The sequence below is a fragment of the Manacus candei genome, unplaced genomic scaffold (assembly GCF_025592945.1).
Source record: "Manacus candei isolate 608988 ecotype Guabito, Panama unplaced genomic scaffold, ASM2559294v1 h1tg000008l, whole genome shotgun sequence".
In the NCBI taxonomy this organism is placed as follows: domain Eukaryota; kingdom Metazoa; phylum Chordata; class Aves; order Passeriformes; family Pipridae; genus Manacus; species Manacus candei.
The window spans coordinates 22,839,945-22,857,193 of record NW_026138056.1 but is presented as its reverse complement, the minus strand read 5'-3'; the positions used below and the strand labels follow the sequence as shown (position 1 = coordinate 22,857,193).

General features: G+C 39.3%; 1 protein-coding gene across 3 annotated transcripts in view; it reads left to right on the top strand.

Annotated features, from left to right (window-relative positions):
- Positions 1-17,249, top strand: part of LOC127462446 (cytochrome P450 7B1) — a 129,632-nt gene that overhangs the window by 31,699 nt on the left and 80,684 nt on the right. Inside the window, exon 1 of one of the 3 annotated variants that reach the window (XM_051771100.1) lies at positions 2,705-3,676. The exons of 1 other annotated variant lie outside the window; for it this stretch is intronic. Coding sequence is in view for 1 of the 2 variants with exons in the window: in XM_051771077.1 (XP_051627037.1) it covers positions 11,649-11,773 (125 nt within the window). In the remaining variant the exon portion in view is untranslated. Of the gene's footprint in view, positions 1-2,704; positions 3,677-11,500; positions 11,774-17,249 lie in introns of those variants that run through there. One more of the 3 variants, XM_051771077.1, reaches the window with a different exon arrangement.

Genomic DNA, 17,249 nt, shown 5'->3' with positions numbered 1-17,249 from the left:
GTCCCAAAATATGCAGTTTGCATTCACTTTGTCCACTCTGTATCCATCAATAGAAAGTCTTTGTTAGATTTTGGAACTATTCCAGCTAGAAGAAGTGAATGCTCTGAAAGATGGTTGTCATCAGCTCCAACTTCATGGCTTTGGACTTATGAGTTTGGGTGCCTCGTTGCCTTCATTATGACCATGGCTTAGACACGTGTGACTGAGATAAAGAGGTCCTTGAATTTCATCTGTAACTGAAGATGAAACCAAGTTTGTGTGATTACTTTAGTTCTTTTTAAAGAAATGCTCTGGCCTTACAGGCAAGGAGCTGAATTTATATGCTACTCATGCCTTCCAGATGGTCTCTGGGATTAGTTTCAATTTTTCCTTCTAGAAATTAATGGAGGTCCATATTTTTGTGCAATCCAGTTAGATACTGAGATGATGAATCTCTGTAAGAAATGAAAGCTGATTGAAGAGATGCAAATGTTAAAACCCTCAAATGATTTCAATCAAAATTGGACTTGCTATCATGTGGGTACATGTTACTAAATTAACTTCAATTTTATCTACTTGTATCTTTGTTGAAGTTATCTAGGCAGATGGAAGAACTGTCCATATGCAGCCTATACCATGTACAAAATTTACAGGATATACTTTATTCTAATCTTGCACTTAACCCCTAAATGATGTAGTGTTATGTTTCCTATGAAATACTGAGTATAAAATCTGAACCTCCTGCTTAATGCTTTTAGGTGATTGGATTTCACCACACTTAGACTGGATAGAAAAATCTAAAACTTCATCATGTATTGTTCTGTAACAGTGACGACGCTGCAGCAAAATATATGGCACTTACTTTAGAAATGGTATTTTTGTCTATAATACAGTAACCTTCATCAGACCAACAAGTAGCTTTCAAAGTTTTAATGCATAAGCTCTCAAAAATTACTTTTTCCTTTAAAATTTTTGCCTTTGATTTGATATGGTGAAACTACTATAGTGTAAATTTCAAGATTACTTGCACTGACAACATCAACTTGAAACCTAGTAATTTCATAAAAAAGTAGAACTAGTAGTTTCAGGAAATGTTTCTATTTCTATATTACCTTACCAGTTTCTGTAATTCTACTATTATGTTTTCCTCTTTAATGACTTTTATGCCTTGTGTTGGACTGCAAGGCTGTCACAAAAGCGGGGGAAAATCCATTTATGCAGGGTAACACTGAGACTGACTTTAAACAAAACGGTACTTTCTAACACAAATTCTTAAGTGAATTTTTTACACAAATTCTATATTCACACAATAAACAGAAATTTAAAAATCTGATTTTTTAATGAGTTTTGCCTATTCATGCAGACCTATTTAGTGCTGAGCATGACAAAACCTGGAAATAATTTCTGCAAGAAACTGCCCCTTGAAAACAAGACAAACAGATGGCCATAGAGGAAACAGCGAAAAATGGGAATGGAGTGATCTATAATAGGTCAAACATTTTCATCAAGGAGTACTGGAACAAGGTCTTACTGAACATTTTCAGTACCACCTTAAAAAATTAGAACTGCCATTTTAGCTTATCTGTTTTTTTTAAAGCCGAGGACGCTGGTACATGTACGCTGCTGTGTACCATACATTAGCTGTCTACTGTAGCCTCCTTAGGAATGGTATGTGGACCACCTGAGGGCTCCAGCAGTTGCAAAATCACTCATCTAAATAAAGCTGAGGAACAACTGTGACCCAGAGTCAAGTGTGAGCTGTCCTTCAGGGCTGTGAAGACTTCTGGTAAAGCCATGTTCAGTGCCGTGGAATCTTGTGGTCAGTCTTCTTCATCTACACCCTCTTGTCTTCAGAGGTGCTGAAATGGCTATTTCCATGGCTCTGCTTGTGTTACTTCTCTTGATGCTCTGTAACCTCTGCAATGCGAAGGGTGAGATGTGTTGTAGCAGACATGAAGGGAAACAACAGTGTGGGAAGCTGAATCGAGATAACCCAGACATGGTTGCAAAAGGATGTTCAACGTTTAGTTTGATACCTGTATGAAAACCTGTATGGTTAAGAAGACTTATGGAAAGGAACTAGGAAATAGTTCCTATGCAGTAGGACAGAAAAAAATGCATGACAGGGGATTCAGAGATGAGTCTGTGGGTGGGCATGGATGTATTGGAAACTGAGAGGAGCAAAATGGAAAAGAAGTAAGAGGAAGCTTGAGAAGAAGTGATAGAAAAGAGAAAGAAAAGAATCTCCTCTTTGTCTCTTGCATAGAAATGTGAACATGAGAAAGAGCTCACTTGAATATTAGAAAAATATAAAGAATTGGGAAGGGTGACCAGGGAAATGTTAAACTGGAAGTAAAACAGAGAGGGAAAGGGCTTACTTGTTTGGGTTTTGCTTCTTTTTTTTTTTTGGCAACAGAATGCTCCCAGATTGCTGCTTCCCACCATCCCCCACTTTTTTTTTTTTCCTGGCTAAATATCTTCTGATTTCCTAATATCTTCTCATTCTATAAACTGAGGTGGGATTTATGACTTTCACATAATATTTATTACTCTTATTGCAGTACCACTCAAAGTCTCAAACAAGGTCAGGACCTTTCTGGGAAGGTCACTATGAAAACAAGGAAAGATGATAAATTTCACAGCCTCATTCAAAGGCTGTTTAAAGCCTTCTTCAAAGGCTGTTACAAGCAGTGTGAAGACTCCCTTTAATGTGAATGAGTGGGTAACATTTTAAATGTGCTAGAAAACTAAGTATGTTTCTGCATATTGCAATGGCGTGTCAGTAGAGATGCAAAGCCAGCCTGAAAGTCTGAGCAGTGGAAGTCTGAGGTAATTCATCTCAAGATGCAAGACCAAGTCGTGGCTTTATTGGAGAAAGTGGGAGTAGGACTCCAGCCCTGCAGCTTCTGGGACAGCAATTAGATCAAATGATTCTTCTACATCTAAATGATCTTCGCACTGTAGCAATGTAGTGCAGCTGGACTGTTTAAATGCAAGAGGGTCCTACTGTAGAAGTTGGCCAGGTTTCATTGTTTTGATCTTTAGCTGTAAGCTATGTTTAAAGTAAACAGAAACAGCATGGCAGGGCTGAAGAAAGTCAGGCTTAGGACTTGTCATTAATTCCCTGGATACTCCTTTTTCCAGTTGCCAAGTCCAGTTTAGCCCTGGTTGATCCCCCAGAGAAATGTTAGAACAATTCATAAGCACCTAGACAATAATCAGGTGATAAAAAACAGCCAGCATGAATTTGTCAAGAACAAATTGTGTCAAACCAATCTCATTTCCTGCTTTGACAGAGTAACTGGCCTAGTGGATAACAGAGAACTAGGAGATGTGATGTATCTTGACTTAAGTGAGGCTTTTGACACTGTCCAACATGACATTCTTTTAAGCAAGCTTGAAAAATATGGCCTAGATGAAATCGCCATGAGTGGCTGCAAAGCAGTTGAAAAGTGTTCTCTAAGAGAAGTTAGTGGTGGTGCTCTTCCCAGCTGCAGCAGGGGCAGCTCACCTGACATTGCTAATTGGCCTCTTCACGGAAAGGTCTGCTCTCTAATCCACCTAATCCATCATTCAAAATGCTAATGAGAAAATACACTCTATTTTTTTAACAGGGGCAGGCGGGGATGTTTGCAACACTTTGGAGCAATGAATTGGAGCAGAAGGATCTCTATAAAAATTGACCAAGTGAAATTTGGTAAAGAAGTACAAAATACTGCCCTTGGAAATGATACAGCAAATGCACAAAGACAAAAGAAGTAATTGGAAAGCAGAAAAGTATCTGAGGTTTTAGGAGATCACAAATGAAATATAACTCACAAAGGACATGCTATTGCAAATAAAGCACCTCTTTTTTTGGGATTCTTTAACAGGAGTGTCATGTGTAAGACATGGGAAGTAATTATTTTGCACCATATGGTGCTGGTGAGGCCTCAGCTGGAGTATTGAATCCAGTTTTGGGGACTGCATATAAAGAAAGATGTAGATAAATTGGAGAGTTTCCAAAAGAAATCATGAGGAAATTAAGAATTTTAAAAGTATGATTTAAAATGAAAGGTTCAAGGAGTTAGGTTTTCCTAGAATATTTATGCCCTTTACCCCTAGGAGGGTCTAGACAGTCTCCTGAGAGTCGTATGTTTTGGTAGTCCTAGCTGTAATATCATCAATCTGAATAACATACTCATCTCAGTTATGATTAGTTGATGTCATAGCAGAGGCATCAGAGAAGTTCTGGAAGAGGAAGCAGATACTTGGAGTGGCTTCAGAGGCTCTCTGTGTGCAAGTACAGCAGTAAGAAAGAGCTTATTGGGGAAATAGAGAAGCCAGTGTTCAAGACTGACTGTGGAGAAAACCGACTTTATACTATTTTTTTGTGTGGCCACATGGACTGAAGTAGCATCATTTTGACAAACTGGTACCATCCTTTGCCACCCGGGGGTTTCTTTCAGTAAAGTTTTCATCACTGGAGATTTCTGATTGGATCCAGAGTATTTTTTACCCTGAGCTGAAACAGTAGATTAAGAACAACGTTTTTAGGAAGCAAAAATTTTTAAGAAGAAAATAGATCCACATTTACAGTATATGGTCAGATTTTTCCCTCTTTCTTTTCTATATTTATTTTTCAATTCCAAAATACTTCTTCTGAGTTGTAGCCTTTAGACACTGAGGTATTCGCAACGATAATTGCTGACCCTTGCTTTCTGTTTCTCTGCTTTTCTTTAGAACTGTAGTACACATACTTATGTACAGCTGTGAGAAAGTTCCCAGCATTTGCAAGATTCAGTCCCATGTGCTCCTCTGAAAAGCAGAGTTAGCATAAGCATGTCCAGGTTGACTATACAGCAGCTCAGCTTGCTGGACTAATGCAGTGCCAAGTATGGCATTTATCTTTGCTGTGGAAAGTTCATGTGATCTCCAAGAAAATGTTAACAGATCAGGAATAATGAATTTTTTTAAGATAAGTGAGGAATAATAAATATAATACCTTTTTTTTTCATAGAAGCCACATCCTCCCTCAAGGAGAGTTGGACTTTCCAGTGTGATTTGAGGGAGTTTAAGCTTCCTCAGAGTTTAGGGATTTGTGGAGCAAGTGAGAGTAGTAATGCATCCTCTGAAGGATAACACTGCTCAGACATCCCAGAAGGATAATATTGCCCATTTCTCAACCCCTTGTCAGGCTTTGTGGCTGGTGGAGCTGAAGAGCCACTGTCGTGGCTGCTCTTCAGCCTGTCCTACACATCCTTCCAGATAGGTGGCACAGGGAGCATAGACCTTCAGCTTTGTAGTTCCCCAGCTTCTTTGCCTTAGAGGCTGCTTAATACCGGTGACTTAGTTGGAAATGATGTGATTATCCATAGGTATGAGCAGAATCTGTATCATAGCTCATCCTGTGCCTTCCAATACAATGCCTCAAAAGCATTTGTATTTTAGCCTGAAAGAAACAAGCAAAAAAAAATCTCTCTTAGATACACACAAACAAAACAAACAAACAAATGAGAAAAAATAGCAGAACCTGGTTTAATCCACAGCAAACCCGAGGCAGCTCAAAGTTAAGCTTCCCATTCAACTACTAATTCATTGCTTTTGTTTGTGAGTATTGCAGTATAGATGGTTGGTGAGAGTACCCGATGATTATCATCTTTCATAGTGATGCAGCTATCCCACAGAAGGGATTAAGAGTGAAGCTTCCTTTAAGTGCTTGCACTTCGCAGTGTTACAGAGCGTGGGGAAGTCGTTTCATGTGTGTGCAAGGGGGGCTGCACGTGGGCGCGAATTAATAGAGTTTTTAAATGTATTTTTAATTTTTATCTCCAAGCACTGCTCTATTATCAGCTAGATGATAAAATGTCTTGAATAGTTGACTCTAGGGCTTTCACTAAACTGCCCATGAATGCTGAAACCATCTGTTTTTCTGGACGTTTGTCAGGGTGAGTGTGGCAGAGGCAGCTGTTTGAAAAGGGACGCTTTGGATGATGAACCAGCCCATTGTTTCTGAGCGATGCGCTTGCATTCAGCGGCTCTACCCAAGCGTACTATAGAGCAATCAAAATCAAACTATTGTTTGTCCCAATCATATTGATCTGAAAAGAAGGTGGTGGGATGACCGCATTGTAGATGCAAATAGTTGTTTAGAGCAGCTGTATGCTGGCCAATATGTACCACAGTAGGAATCCCACATGGAAGCTAGAGGGCTCCCTGCACCCTACTGGGGACAGAGAAAAGATGATGCCAGATTGAACTTCAGTCTACAGCAAAAAGGAAGGCTCTGGACTGTTGGTATTGCTAGTAATTTGCTTTTTACAGCAATGGTTGACGTTAACCCTGTAGTGCCTTAGTAACTAAAGTCAATTGTTTGGGGTTTTTTTCTGCAAGCACATTGTGAAGAGAGGTTATCAAGAAGATAATTACCTAAAACTACTGCGATGAAATATAGAAGTAATTGGATTGCTTGGATGTCAACTATCAATTTTCTCTTCTATAAAAATTAATTGCATTTTTGTTGTTTTCTATGCGGAATCATTCATGCAGTGTTTAAAGTTTTCATAATTTATTTATGATGATGAAAATATAGCAGCTGAATCGAAACACATTGTGGTGTATGTTTCTGTGTTAAATATAGCTGTCTTATCTCTGCAGAAAGCAGGAGAAAATACGATCTTTAGTGCATGTAATGAAGATTATAGCTTTTAGTTTAGAGGAACTAAGAAAGCTGCACTTCATCCATTAACATTTTAAGCTTTTTAGTTGTCCTTGTCACTTCATTGCATGCATGCTAATATCTCCTCATATAAAATTTAATCTGTCGAACTAAATGAAGGAATTAGTATCTGAAAGACATCTTTCATTAAGCAATTAACGAATCTTTCTAACAAATCTACAAAAGCATATGTGTTTATATTTAATAAGTATTTGTATGATCAGCCAATTATAATACATAGATACATCTTTTTTGTTTAGTTGTGATATTACAAAATCTAAACTTACAATTAAGTTGCAATTATGCTTTACAAAATGTAACTTTCTAAACAACTGTGGTTACGAAACTGCTGTCTTTAAGAATCATATCGCAGTCCCATAAAGCTTAATATCTATTTCTTTGCATAAGAATCTTTTTTCCTGTCTCTTTGTGATTCATGGATGGAAATGATGAAGTAGTAAAGAATCTGCAGAGGGAATAAATTCAAGGATATGTCTTTTTTAAATTAACAGTTATGTATATGTGCATGTAGGAGGGAAGCAAACAAGAAGAGGATGGCAGCCTGGATGAAAAGATGATCACCTGCACCAGCTGCAATATGTTTCCTTTCACAGCTCTCTTTTCAGGCTGCTTGCATAATTTAATGAAGGGACACCCCAGCCTAACTTAAAGTATTACTAAACCAGTGTCAGCCTCTGTGTAAAAAGAGAAAAAACATGAGTAATAATAGTGACATTGTCCTTTTGCCTTTGCACCATCATTAACTTCCTCGTGAGTCTTTAACTTCTTTTCTTAGCAGTATCTGTGAATGCTTCCTTCCTAGGCTTCCTTCTTGTTTGAATTACTAGTCTTCAGAATGCTCCATCTGATGTATAAATGTCCAGCCGCTGCAGCACTTGGAATTGCCAATTGACTAGTAAGTCTTTAGTATGAATTTTAAGAAAAAGCTACTTGATTTTCTTGAATAAAGTGGTGCTCCTGTACTAGTTGCTCTATATGTGACCCACTTTTATAGGTTTTTTTTGGTTTGGTTTTTTTTTTTTTTTAATAAATGAAGTCTTCACTGCAATCATGTAGTTTTTTGGAGAAAAAGATTATGGTAAAGCACAGGAGCTATGAATCATACTAGCTTCAAAAAATGGCCATTTTTCTGAGTGAGGACAAAATTCTGCATTAACTTGTTCATTTTCAGGCACATACAGTATTACAACAATTCTAAGAATTTCCTTCTACTAAATTTTGAAGAATAATGTTCTTCAGAAACTTCTACCTTTCTGAGAGCATACAGATCCATGGCAGTTGGGAGGAAAACTCTGTAGAGAAAAACTTGAGGTAGGTAAAAGGAATAAAACCTCAAGTACATAGAAAATGCTGCAGCAGCAGTTATCTCCAGTGGAGAGACCTGTGAGTCAGGTCAGTTAATGAATTACAGGAAGGCACTTGGGTGTTAAAAAAATGAATTTGACCAGTAGAAAGACTTGTTTTTCTTTCCAGGCGTACCAACCAACATTAAGACAGACAGTGTAGCATGCTTGATTTGACTCATTTGCTTATCTTTTTCATTAGCAGTTTGCTACCTGACTGTTTCAGAGCCAGTTCTCCAAGTGTTAAAATAACTCACCAGCTTGACAGCTATCATATATGTCTGGCACTATTAACAAAGTGCAATCCTTGCCATGAAGTTTGAAAAAAATGTATCAGACACCTACTTGCTGGTTGCCAGAGGACCAAGCCTCTGAGCAAGAGAGAGACAGAGGGAGATGCTGTACCACCAGTGAAGTTCAGGGATGGTGAGGAGCCAAGACACCTGCTATTTTTACCTCCTGGAAAGGGTGGAGTGGAGGAATCCTGGAAATCTTTGTTTACTCTCAGGTACTTCTTTGTCGCATCTCTGAGTCTGCTCAAAGTTTCACTCTTTGTGTCAATCTCAGGGTCGTGTTTGTCTCATCCTGTGTTGTGGTGGAGTCTGAAGTCTTCTGCTCAAGGATGCATTTTAGCTGTGTGCAGTGTGCTTCACAAAGTATTGATAAGGCCCATTCCTATGCTGAAAGAGCTCTGGCCACTCTCAAGCATTAGCAACTTCCTTCTGCTTTTAATCTTTTGTTTGCTCTCACATGGCTTTCTGGACATGGGCTTTTATTACACTCCTTTTGTCATATATGCCTTGAGCAACTAACTCCAGTGGCTCCTTCAGTGGTACTCAGTTTCGCTGAATATTGGCATCCTGAAATTATTGTTCAGTTAAATCCAGAGATTTTACTAAGTGCAATTCCTGGATCTGCTTTACTTCAAGTGGAATTACACAAACCGGAGCTACAGAATATCAGTGTTTGGTTATAGTCCTTCTGATCAAGAGCAGTATAAATACATAGATAGACAGAAATCAGTGCCTTGGAAAAATGATACATCACTAGTGTATTGCACTTTAACATTTTCTCATAGCCAGTTTTCACCAGAAAAACTGTGGAGTTGCACTTGGACACAGATATAGGGTTGTGGTTTTATGCTGCAGTTACCGGAGGCAATCATTCGCCTATGGTCTCCGGCTGGATTAGACTCTACTTTAGTCAACCCAATGCCTGTGTCTGCCGTGCATTTCCCAGTGTGAACATGGATTGTAGAAGAGATAGATGCAAGCAATAATGCCAAACTATTAGTACTTGGTGCCTGTGTATTAATATTATTTGGCTGGAATTTTATTAGGGAAAAAATATGAGAATTTCTTTTTCAGACTGAGTGAAGACTCAGATCTCTAAATCCTATCAGAGACAGGGAAATAGTCTGATATAAATAATGTTTCTTTGGGATGGGCGCACAGAAATAAAGCTTATTTCACTTTGTTGCCTTTCAGATTGTAGTCTGCTTTAGTATGTGCATTCTGTATGCATTAGTATAAAAATGCATACATCTGAATCCACCTTTTCTTCTTTCCTTATTTTTTTTGTGTTTAAGACGTGTTGTTATATCCCCTAAAAAGATTTTTTAAGAGTCTCCTTTTCCTAGTAGAAATTTTTCTTCCCAAAGAAGAATTTTGACAATGATACTGATTAACATCCTTTCACAAGGTGAATAATATGTTAGGCGAAAATGTAGTGGAGTTAGAGAATTTGGCACAAAATTGGAATAAGGACAAAATGTTGTCAGAATTGGGTGCTGGAAGCCATATGCTTCTTTTTTGAAGGTGGGTCACGTTTTTAGCTGTCAGATGGCTAAGAATTCTCACATCGCCCGTGGACTTCAGGCAGAGACAGGTTTTCACCACGGTGGGAAGGCAGACCTGCCTGCTCCCCCCAGTTTGGCACATGAATTCAAAACTTGTATGACAAGGCATCTGATTTATCAAGCCTAATTTGTGACGTGGAAGGACTTCTCTTACACAGATTTGTTTTCTACTCTTACTGGGGTGAGCTGTCATTTTATTACAAGTTTTGAAAAATGGGGAAGATTGGGTTTGTTGGTTTATATCTTTCTCCAAAGGATTAAACTTGCAAAATGAAGTGCTTGAATAGGAATTTCATCTTTAAAAGGGCACAATCATTCTTGCGTTTGAGAGAACAGAGAGACAAAGACGAAAAAAGCTAAAAATCCCCATAAAATTAGACTTCTGTTCTCAAACCCAGACGAGCTCATAGGTAATTTACACCAGACTTTTTTGCCCTCACTTTTATACCAGCTTGAATAAACCTGCTGGTTTTATCTTCCACTTCTTCCCAGTGTATTTTTAGGAAAGTTATTATGCTAAATAAGTATAACTCCTTGTCCAAAGAACTGATCTCACTCCTTTAGCATATAAATTAATATCTTTATTTACTTATTTTTTTAATTGTCCACTAAGTTTTCTTTGAAATTCCAGAGGAGGTTTCATCAGAGATTTTTTGGAGGTGATACAAATATTTCTGCTGACAATATGTGGATTGACAGTACTATTGTGTTTCAGTGTCTCATTAGTAGAAAAAAATTAATAGCTCTTGGTCCTTGGCCTTCTCTGTGTTTACAGTTCTGGAAGCACAGCACCCAGAAGTTCTTGTCTCTGTCCTGAAGTGCACGGCCTCTCAACTAAGGCTAACAGATCTTCCATTACTGATGTCCCACATTTCATCTTTGTGATTTCTGGTCCTTCTTTTTGTTAGGAGTGAGTCTTAACTTCACGTTCTCATTAACATCCTTATATTTATTATTTTGGTGGTGAAAATATTAAAACTAACTAACCTTAAAGCCAGTTTTTAAAGTACTTTACTGGTATTCTCCTTCTCATATAAATAATTTTTTTAGTGTGTAAACTACTGATTTTGGTGGCTGATTCCAGAACTGTTTGTGACTATTGGAGATGCTCTGCTGAATTCCAGATAGGTTAATAATTACTGGGTTTGTTGGTTTAGTTTTTAATGTAAAATACTGGTTCACAGAATCATAGACTCATAGAATGGTTTGGGTTGGAAGGGACTTTAGAGATCATCTCATTCCAACCCATTTGCAATGGACAGGGACACCTTCCATTAGACTAGGTTGTTCAGAGCCCAGTTCAACCTGGCCTTGAACATTTCCAGGGATAAGGCAGCCACAGCTTCTCTAGGCAGCCTGTTTCAGTGCCTCACCGCCCTCACAGTAAAGAATTTCTTCCTAATATCTAATCTAAATCGACCCTCTTTCAGTTCAAATCATACCCCTTGTCCTATCACTACATGTTCTCCTAGAAAAGAAAGATTTCATGTCTAGCTGTCCCCTTTCAAAAATTGTTTCAAAATGTCAGGGTCTCTAGAGGTGTGTAGTACTCTAGGACTCCTTTTCTACATTATTACCATTAGAAAGATGTGGGCATAATCATATTGTCCAACTCCTGATTTGTATGAAGAATGTGTTTATTTCGACAAAAATCAGTACAGTGGTTTTTTCAAAGCAGACTATTCTTGACTTCTAATCTTTTTTTTTCAGTGTTTGGAAATGAAGCTCAGTTACACTTTATGGATGTTGTATGTCACAAGAAGGAGCTTTATGCAGCAGTTTATCATGCAGAATTTCTGTTTCTGAATGGTTTTTAATAAGAAACTTGTTTGTGTTGAAATGTGTCTTTGCAGCTTTCCAAGTAGAAGCCGACAGGTATGGACCCATTCACACTGAGGGAAAAATTATCCTACTTTCTTGCAAATGAGTTCTAAAAAAGGAAACTGCCTATGGTTATTAGGAGATCCTATAGCAATCTTTGTCCTGGCTTGCTCATACAATTCTTCTTTAGATGCTTACCAAGTTACGTATCCCAGTCATCTCAGAAAATATCTTCCCTTTACTAATATTTGCTTTAGGTTTGATTTGATACTCTAATCTTTATTTTACGTCCTCGGCTGTCTGTGGTTTAATCTCAAACCAGTGAAAGTGGTTTCTGAGTGGCTGCACTACTGTGGATCTCGTGTAGCTGAGCGGCATCAGCCCTTAAAACAGAGCTAGTTGCCAGCAGACTGGAAATTATTTCTGTTTTCCTCAGGCAAGGGTGGCTCTCAGGTAGCTCTCTCATGTTTTATTAGGAGGAATCTATGGCCTTTCAGTTCCTATGTGAATTTTCTATTTGTGAAAGCGGGTGGTATTTCTAGACATGGAAACTTTTGTGTACAGATTTATCGAACAAATTTGATATTCAGTACTCACTGCAGACAAATGCTGCACATTCAGTCCTCAATATGCACACGTATCAAATGAGGAATGTGTACTCAGCCTTCACTTGAAGGAAAGGCTTTTCTCATTCCAGCATTGAGTGAATCAAAGTTTAATGATAGTAATGAGGCTAAATTAACAGAGTTTATGCATGAAATAAATACAGAAGATTATAAATATAAAATTAGTTCCAGAATCTTAAAGATTTTAGGTCAAAAACCTTCTGCTACCATTACTGTTTTTAACTGATGAGATTTACCTCCCGTTCTGTTTTAAAACCAGTTTCTCTCCTGCACTGAACATACAAAAAATACAATATAAAATACTGAATAAAAATGCTGTGTAATAACATAGCACGGTGATGGTTCAAGTACAAGAGTAACCAAGGGATGGTGATTAAAATAAAATAAATATTTTACATAATTAAAAAAAAAACAACCAAAACCCCACAGAGTTTTGTTCCCCCTCTTTAAAAAGGGTTTAGCAGTAAAATTTACTATTTTCTTAATTCTATGAGAAATTTCACTAAGGGTTAATTGGTTTGATTTATATTGCCAGTATAGGAAAAACATGAAGAGAGTTTAACTTAATACTCCCCGTGCCCAGCTAAACTGAGATATACTTTTTGATCGAACGGGATAATTTGCCTTTTAGAGAATCACCATGTTATGGCATATATTAAGGGAGAGTTAAAAGTGTTTACCATAGTTGCAGTAACTTTTGCAAAAATGGGTGTTGACGTTGTTTGGGTATTGCCAGAAAACGAGGCAAAGTGTTTGCTTTATTAAAGGATAAAATCAATACTGCCATGTGAGGAAGTGGGAGTGCTCTGGTGCTCTGCTGTTCCACATAGTCTATGTGTGATGCCCAGTTTTCAACATGATTAGGGTGATGTCCAGTTTTTAGTGTGACCCCTAACTGGGGTTTGGTGGGATACATGCATCCCTTATTTGTGTGTGGTGGTATTTCTGTCTTTGAGCCACTGGCATGTCCAGATAGGCACTCAGAGCAGTTCCAGTGTGTTTGTACTCTGTTTTTGTTCTCTCCCTGGTCACTTCTCCTGAGACACTGTTAATGGTTTTGTGGAAATCATTTATGATGCAGCGACATGCTGTAATGAAGACGTAAAGGACACCATTCATTCTCCTAAACAGAGATTTCTGTCCTGTGTGGCCTCCAGCTGTGGGTCCAGAAGGTTGTAATTCTCCGTCCATGGCGCTGTCAGACCTGCCAGCTCTGTGTGAATGTGGAATAAATATGGTGGAGCATCTCACAGTACTAGATGTCTGTCTTGAGGCAGCTGAATTGAGCCCTGCTTGTTTACTTCAGGTGAAGTAAATCAGTTCGAGCTCTACTGATGGTAAGGTTGCTGTTTGGCACAGGGAGAGCGCACAGATAGAACAATTTTAGATACCTACATTCTGGTACCTAAATTTACTCTAAAACCAAATCCCACACATGCAGCCAAAACCAGGGAACTTACTGTCTTCATTGGTACATGGGTTGGAGGCTGTAAACTGTTGGCATGCCACTGTCTACCAACCTAAAACCATTGTGGTGCATACTCATCTTTAAATAAAATGTGAAATTCTGGTAAGTGAAGTGTAACATATATTCAGCCTTACTAAGTTTGTGCATCTGACCACTTTAAGTGAAGACTGCAGTTGTCCCTGTGCTGGGGAGGTAAGACAGATATCTGTAGAGAGGAACTCAGATCCTGAGCACCTGAATTAGCACTCACACTAGGAACTATACTTTCCATCTGCTGTATAGTATATGCAGAGTGATTAGGATCCTTACTGCTTGCTTTAGTTTAAGAGAGATGAATCTGGACCTAAATTGTTTCACGTACAGCCCTGAGAGAGGCCCTGAAATGTAAAACAAGTATAATAAAGAATATGCATGGAGGGTGGAGTGCTATGCAAGCGGTGTTAGGGAGACAGGCAAATATCAAACAGATTTAGTGGTTGGGTGGCTCAGGTGTTGGTCTGAGTGTTGAATTTGAGTTAGGAATTATTTTCTTGCTCATCTTCTTTAAAAGCATGGCCTGGGGTTTTTTTGTCAGATATGGGATTAGCAATGGTTCATTCCAGATGTCATCATGACCTGCAGCCTGTGTCTTCTCTATTGAGAATTCATAAAAAAATAGTAGCAGACAGTTGTGATTATTCCAGTGGGAAGGAAGGAGAAACCACTGATGATTCCCAGGAACACTGAAGTGTCCCTAGAATAAAATAAAGTTCTTTAGGAGCAATTCCTAATAATTCTTTTTGTTCTCCAACAATGGTTTCTGTTCATGGGACAAAGCTTTACTCTTAATTTAGTTATGTTCTCTCTGGAAAGCAGAAAGAAGAGTTCTTCTGGGAAATAAGGTGGCCAAAAAAAGAGAAGCTGAACAGTCACATTCCACCTCAAGAGCATCTCTACTGTGCAGAGGTCCCTGGTTCAGAGACCCCTGCCCCAATGTTTTGTCCAGCTTGTGCAGCAAGAGCTGCAAGAACTTGCAGAGACTTGGCTCTGCTTATAAAAGGTCAACTTCAGGTTGAAGGCACTTTGATCTATTGTATTTCCTGCTCTGCTCTCCTGAGGCAGTGGGATGCCCACTTAATTGCAACAACACTGTGCGTTTATCAAGATTAAGAATCAAAGCTGAGAGGTAGGGAGGGATGTGGATTGTCCAAATGTGAACTCCTGGCACCTATGCTACCCTGCGTCTCTGAAGGGTCATCACAGGGCCTGAGGCTTTGCAGATGGTGGCAGAAAGGCTGCAACCTCATGTTTGCCAGCAGCAGCCTGTCTCAGCAGCTCTGATTAATACCAGTGATGATGGTATTGAGAATAAAAGAGAAACATTGTTCCCATTTTTAAAAAGTGGAGAAAGGAAAATCCAGAACTACAGACTGGTGAGCGTCACTTCTGTGCCTGGGAAGATCATGGAGCAGATCTTCCTAAAAGATATGCTGAGGCACGTAAGAGACGAGGTGATCTGAGGCAGCCAACACTCCTTTACCAAGGGCAGTTTGGTGGCCTTCTATGATGGAGGGATGACAGTGTTGACAAGGGAGGTCTGACAGAAGCCATCTATCTAGATTTCTGTAAGGTCTTTGATATGGTCTCACATGACATCCTTATCTCCAAATTGGAGAGACATGGATTTGATGGGTGGACAACTCAATGTATAAGGAGTTGGATGGATGGATGCAGCCAGAGGGTTGAGGTCAATGGCTCTATGTCCAGGTGGAGTCCAGTGACAAGTGGTGTCCCTCAGTGCTCTGTCTTGGGACTGTTGCTCTTCAGTATCTCCATCAATGACACAGACAGTGGGAGGTGAGTGCACCCTCAGCAAGTTTGCAGATGACATCAAGCTAAGTGCTGCAGTTGACACAACAAAAGGATGGGATACCATCCGGAGGGATCTGGAAATCTTGAGAAGTGGGCCACGGGAACCTCATGAAGTTCAACAAGTCCAAGTGCAAGGTGCTGCACGTGGGTCAGGGCAATCCCAGCATGAGTAGATACTGGGAGAAGTCATTGAGGGCAACCCTGCAGAGGAGAACTTGGGGGTTCTTTTGAATGAAAAGCTGGACATGAGCCAGCAGTGTGCATTTGCAACCCTGAAAGCCAACTGCATCCTGTGCTGCATCCTGCATCAAAAGAGGAATGGCCGGCAGGTCGAGGTAGGTGATTCTACCTCTCTCCTCTGCTCTTGGGAGACCCCAGCTGGAGTATTGTGTCCATGTCTGGGGTCCTCAACACAAGAAAGACGTGGACCTGTTAGAGCAAGTCCAGAGGATGCCACGAAAATGACAGAGGAATAGAGCATCTCTCATATGAAAACAGGCTGAGAGAGTTTGGGTTCTTCAGCATGGAGAAGAGAAGGAAATCTCATTGAAAACCTCATTACAGCCTTCCAGTACCTTAGGGGGGCCTATAAAAAAGGAAGGAAAGGGACTTTTCATACAGGCCGATAGTTACAGGACAAGGGGAAACAGCTTTATACTGAAAGAGGGCAGGTTTAGATTAGATGTTAGAAAGAAATTCTTTATCCAGAGGGTGGTGAAGCACTGGAGAGGGTTACCCTGGGAGGCTGTGGATCCCTGGAAGTGTTCAAGGCCAGGTTGGGTGGGGCCCTGAGCAACCTGATCTGGTGGAAGATGTCCCTGCCCAGGGCAGAAAGGTTAGAATGAGATGATCTTTAAGGTCCCTTCCAACCCAAACCATTATATGATTCTATGATCCTGAGGGAAAGCCTGTGTAAAAATACTAGGTTAACTTCTACCCATGTTTCATGGCAGAAACATCCTTTTTTAGGTTTCTGGAAAGCATGTTCTGAATTCCTGCAGCAATCTCAACTTCATGACTTAAGAGGTTTCTTCCATCCCCATGTTCTCTTATTGCTGTTTGAGTTGCTGTAACCTTAATTAAGGTTGCCTTCTTACAGTATTTTTTTAAAATATGTTCTTGGAACTGTTGAACTGCTTGTGAGTTTAAAGCAAATTAACAATACTTCTTTTTTTCCCCCCTCTTGAAAAGCTGTTTTACAATATGTCTCTTGTAAACTTGCAGCTTTCTAAGTTTCTGTATCAGAATGTGAATTGATTATGGGATTTGACGGATTGTATCCCATTAGCTCTTTGGCTTGTAGGAAACAGCCCTTGACCTATTTTTTTAAGCTTTATTTCATAAATGTTTTCAAAACTGTCTGAAGATCAAAAAAGCAGGGTCATTCATTTAAATTTACTTTAAAGACCAGTGGTTCATGGCTAATGAATGTATGGTTTATTAATCAAATGTATGTAGCTGAAAGAAGCCAACTACAATTCGCTTACAATTGCGATTTTACCCTATTTTAACGTTATTTTAATGAGCTACAGATTTGAATGTGGGCTTTGTTCATCTGTTGCTTCCACTCAATTGCAGTTTCACC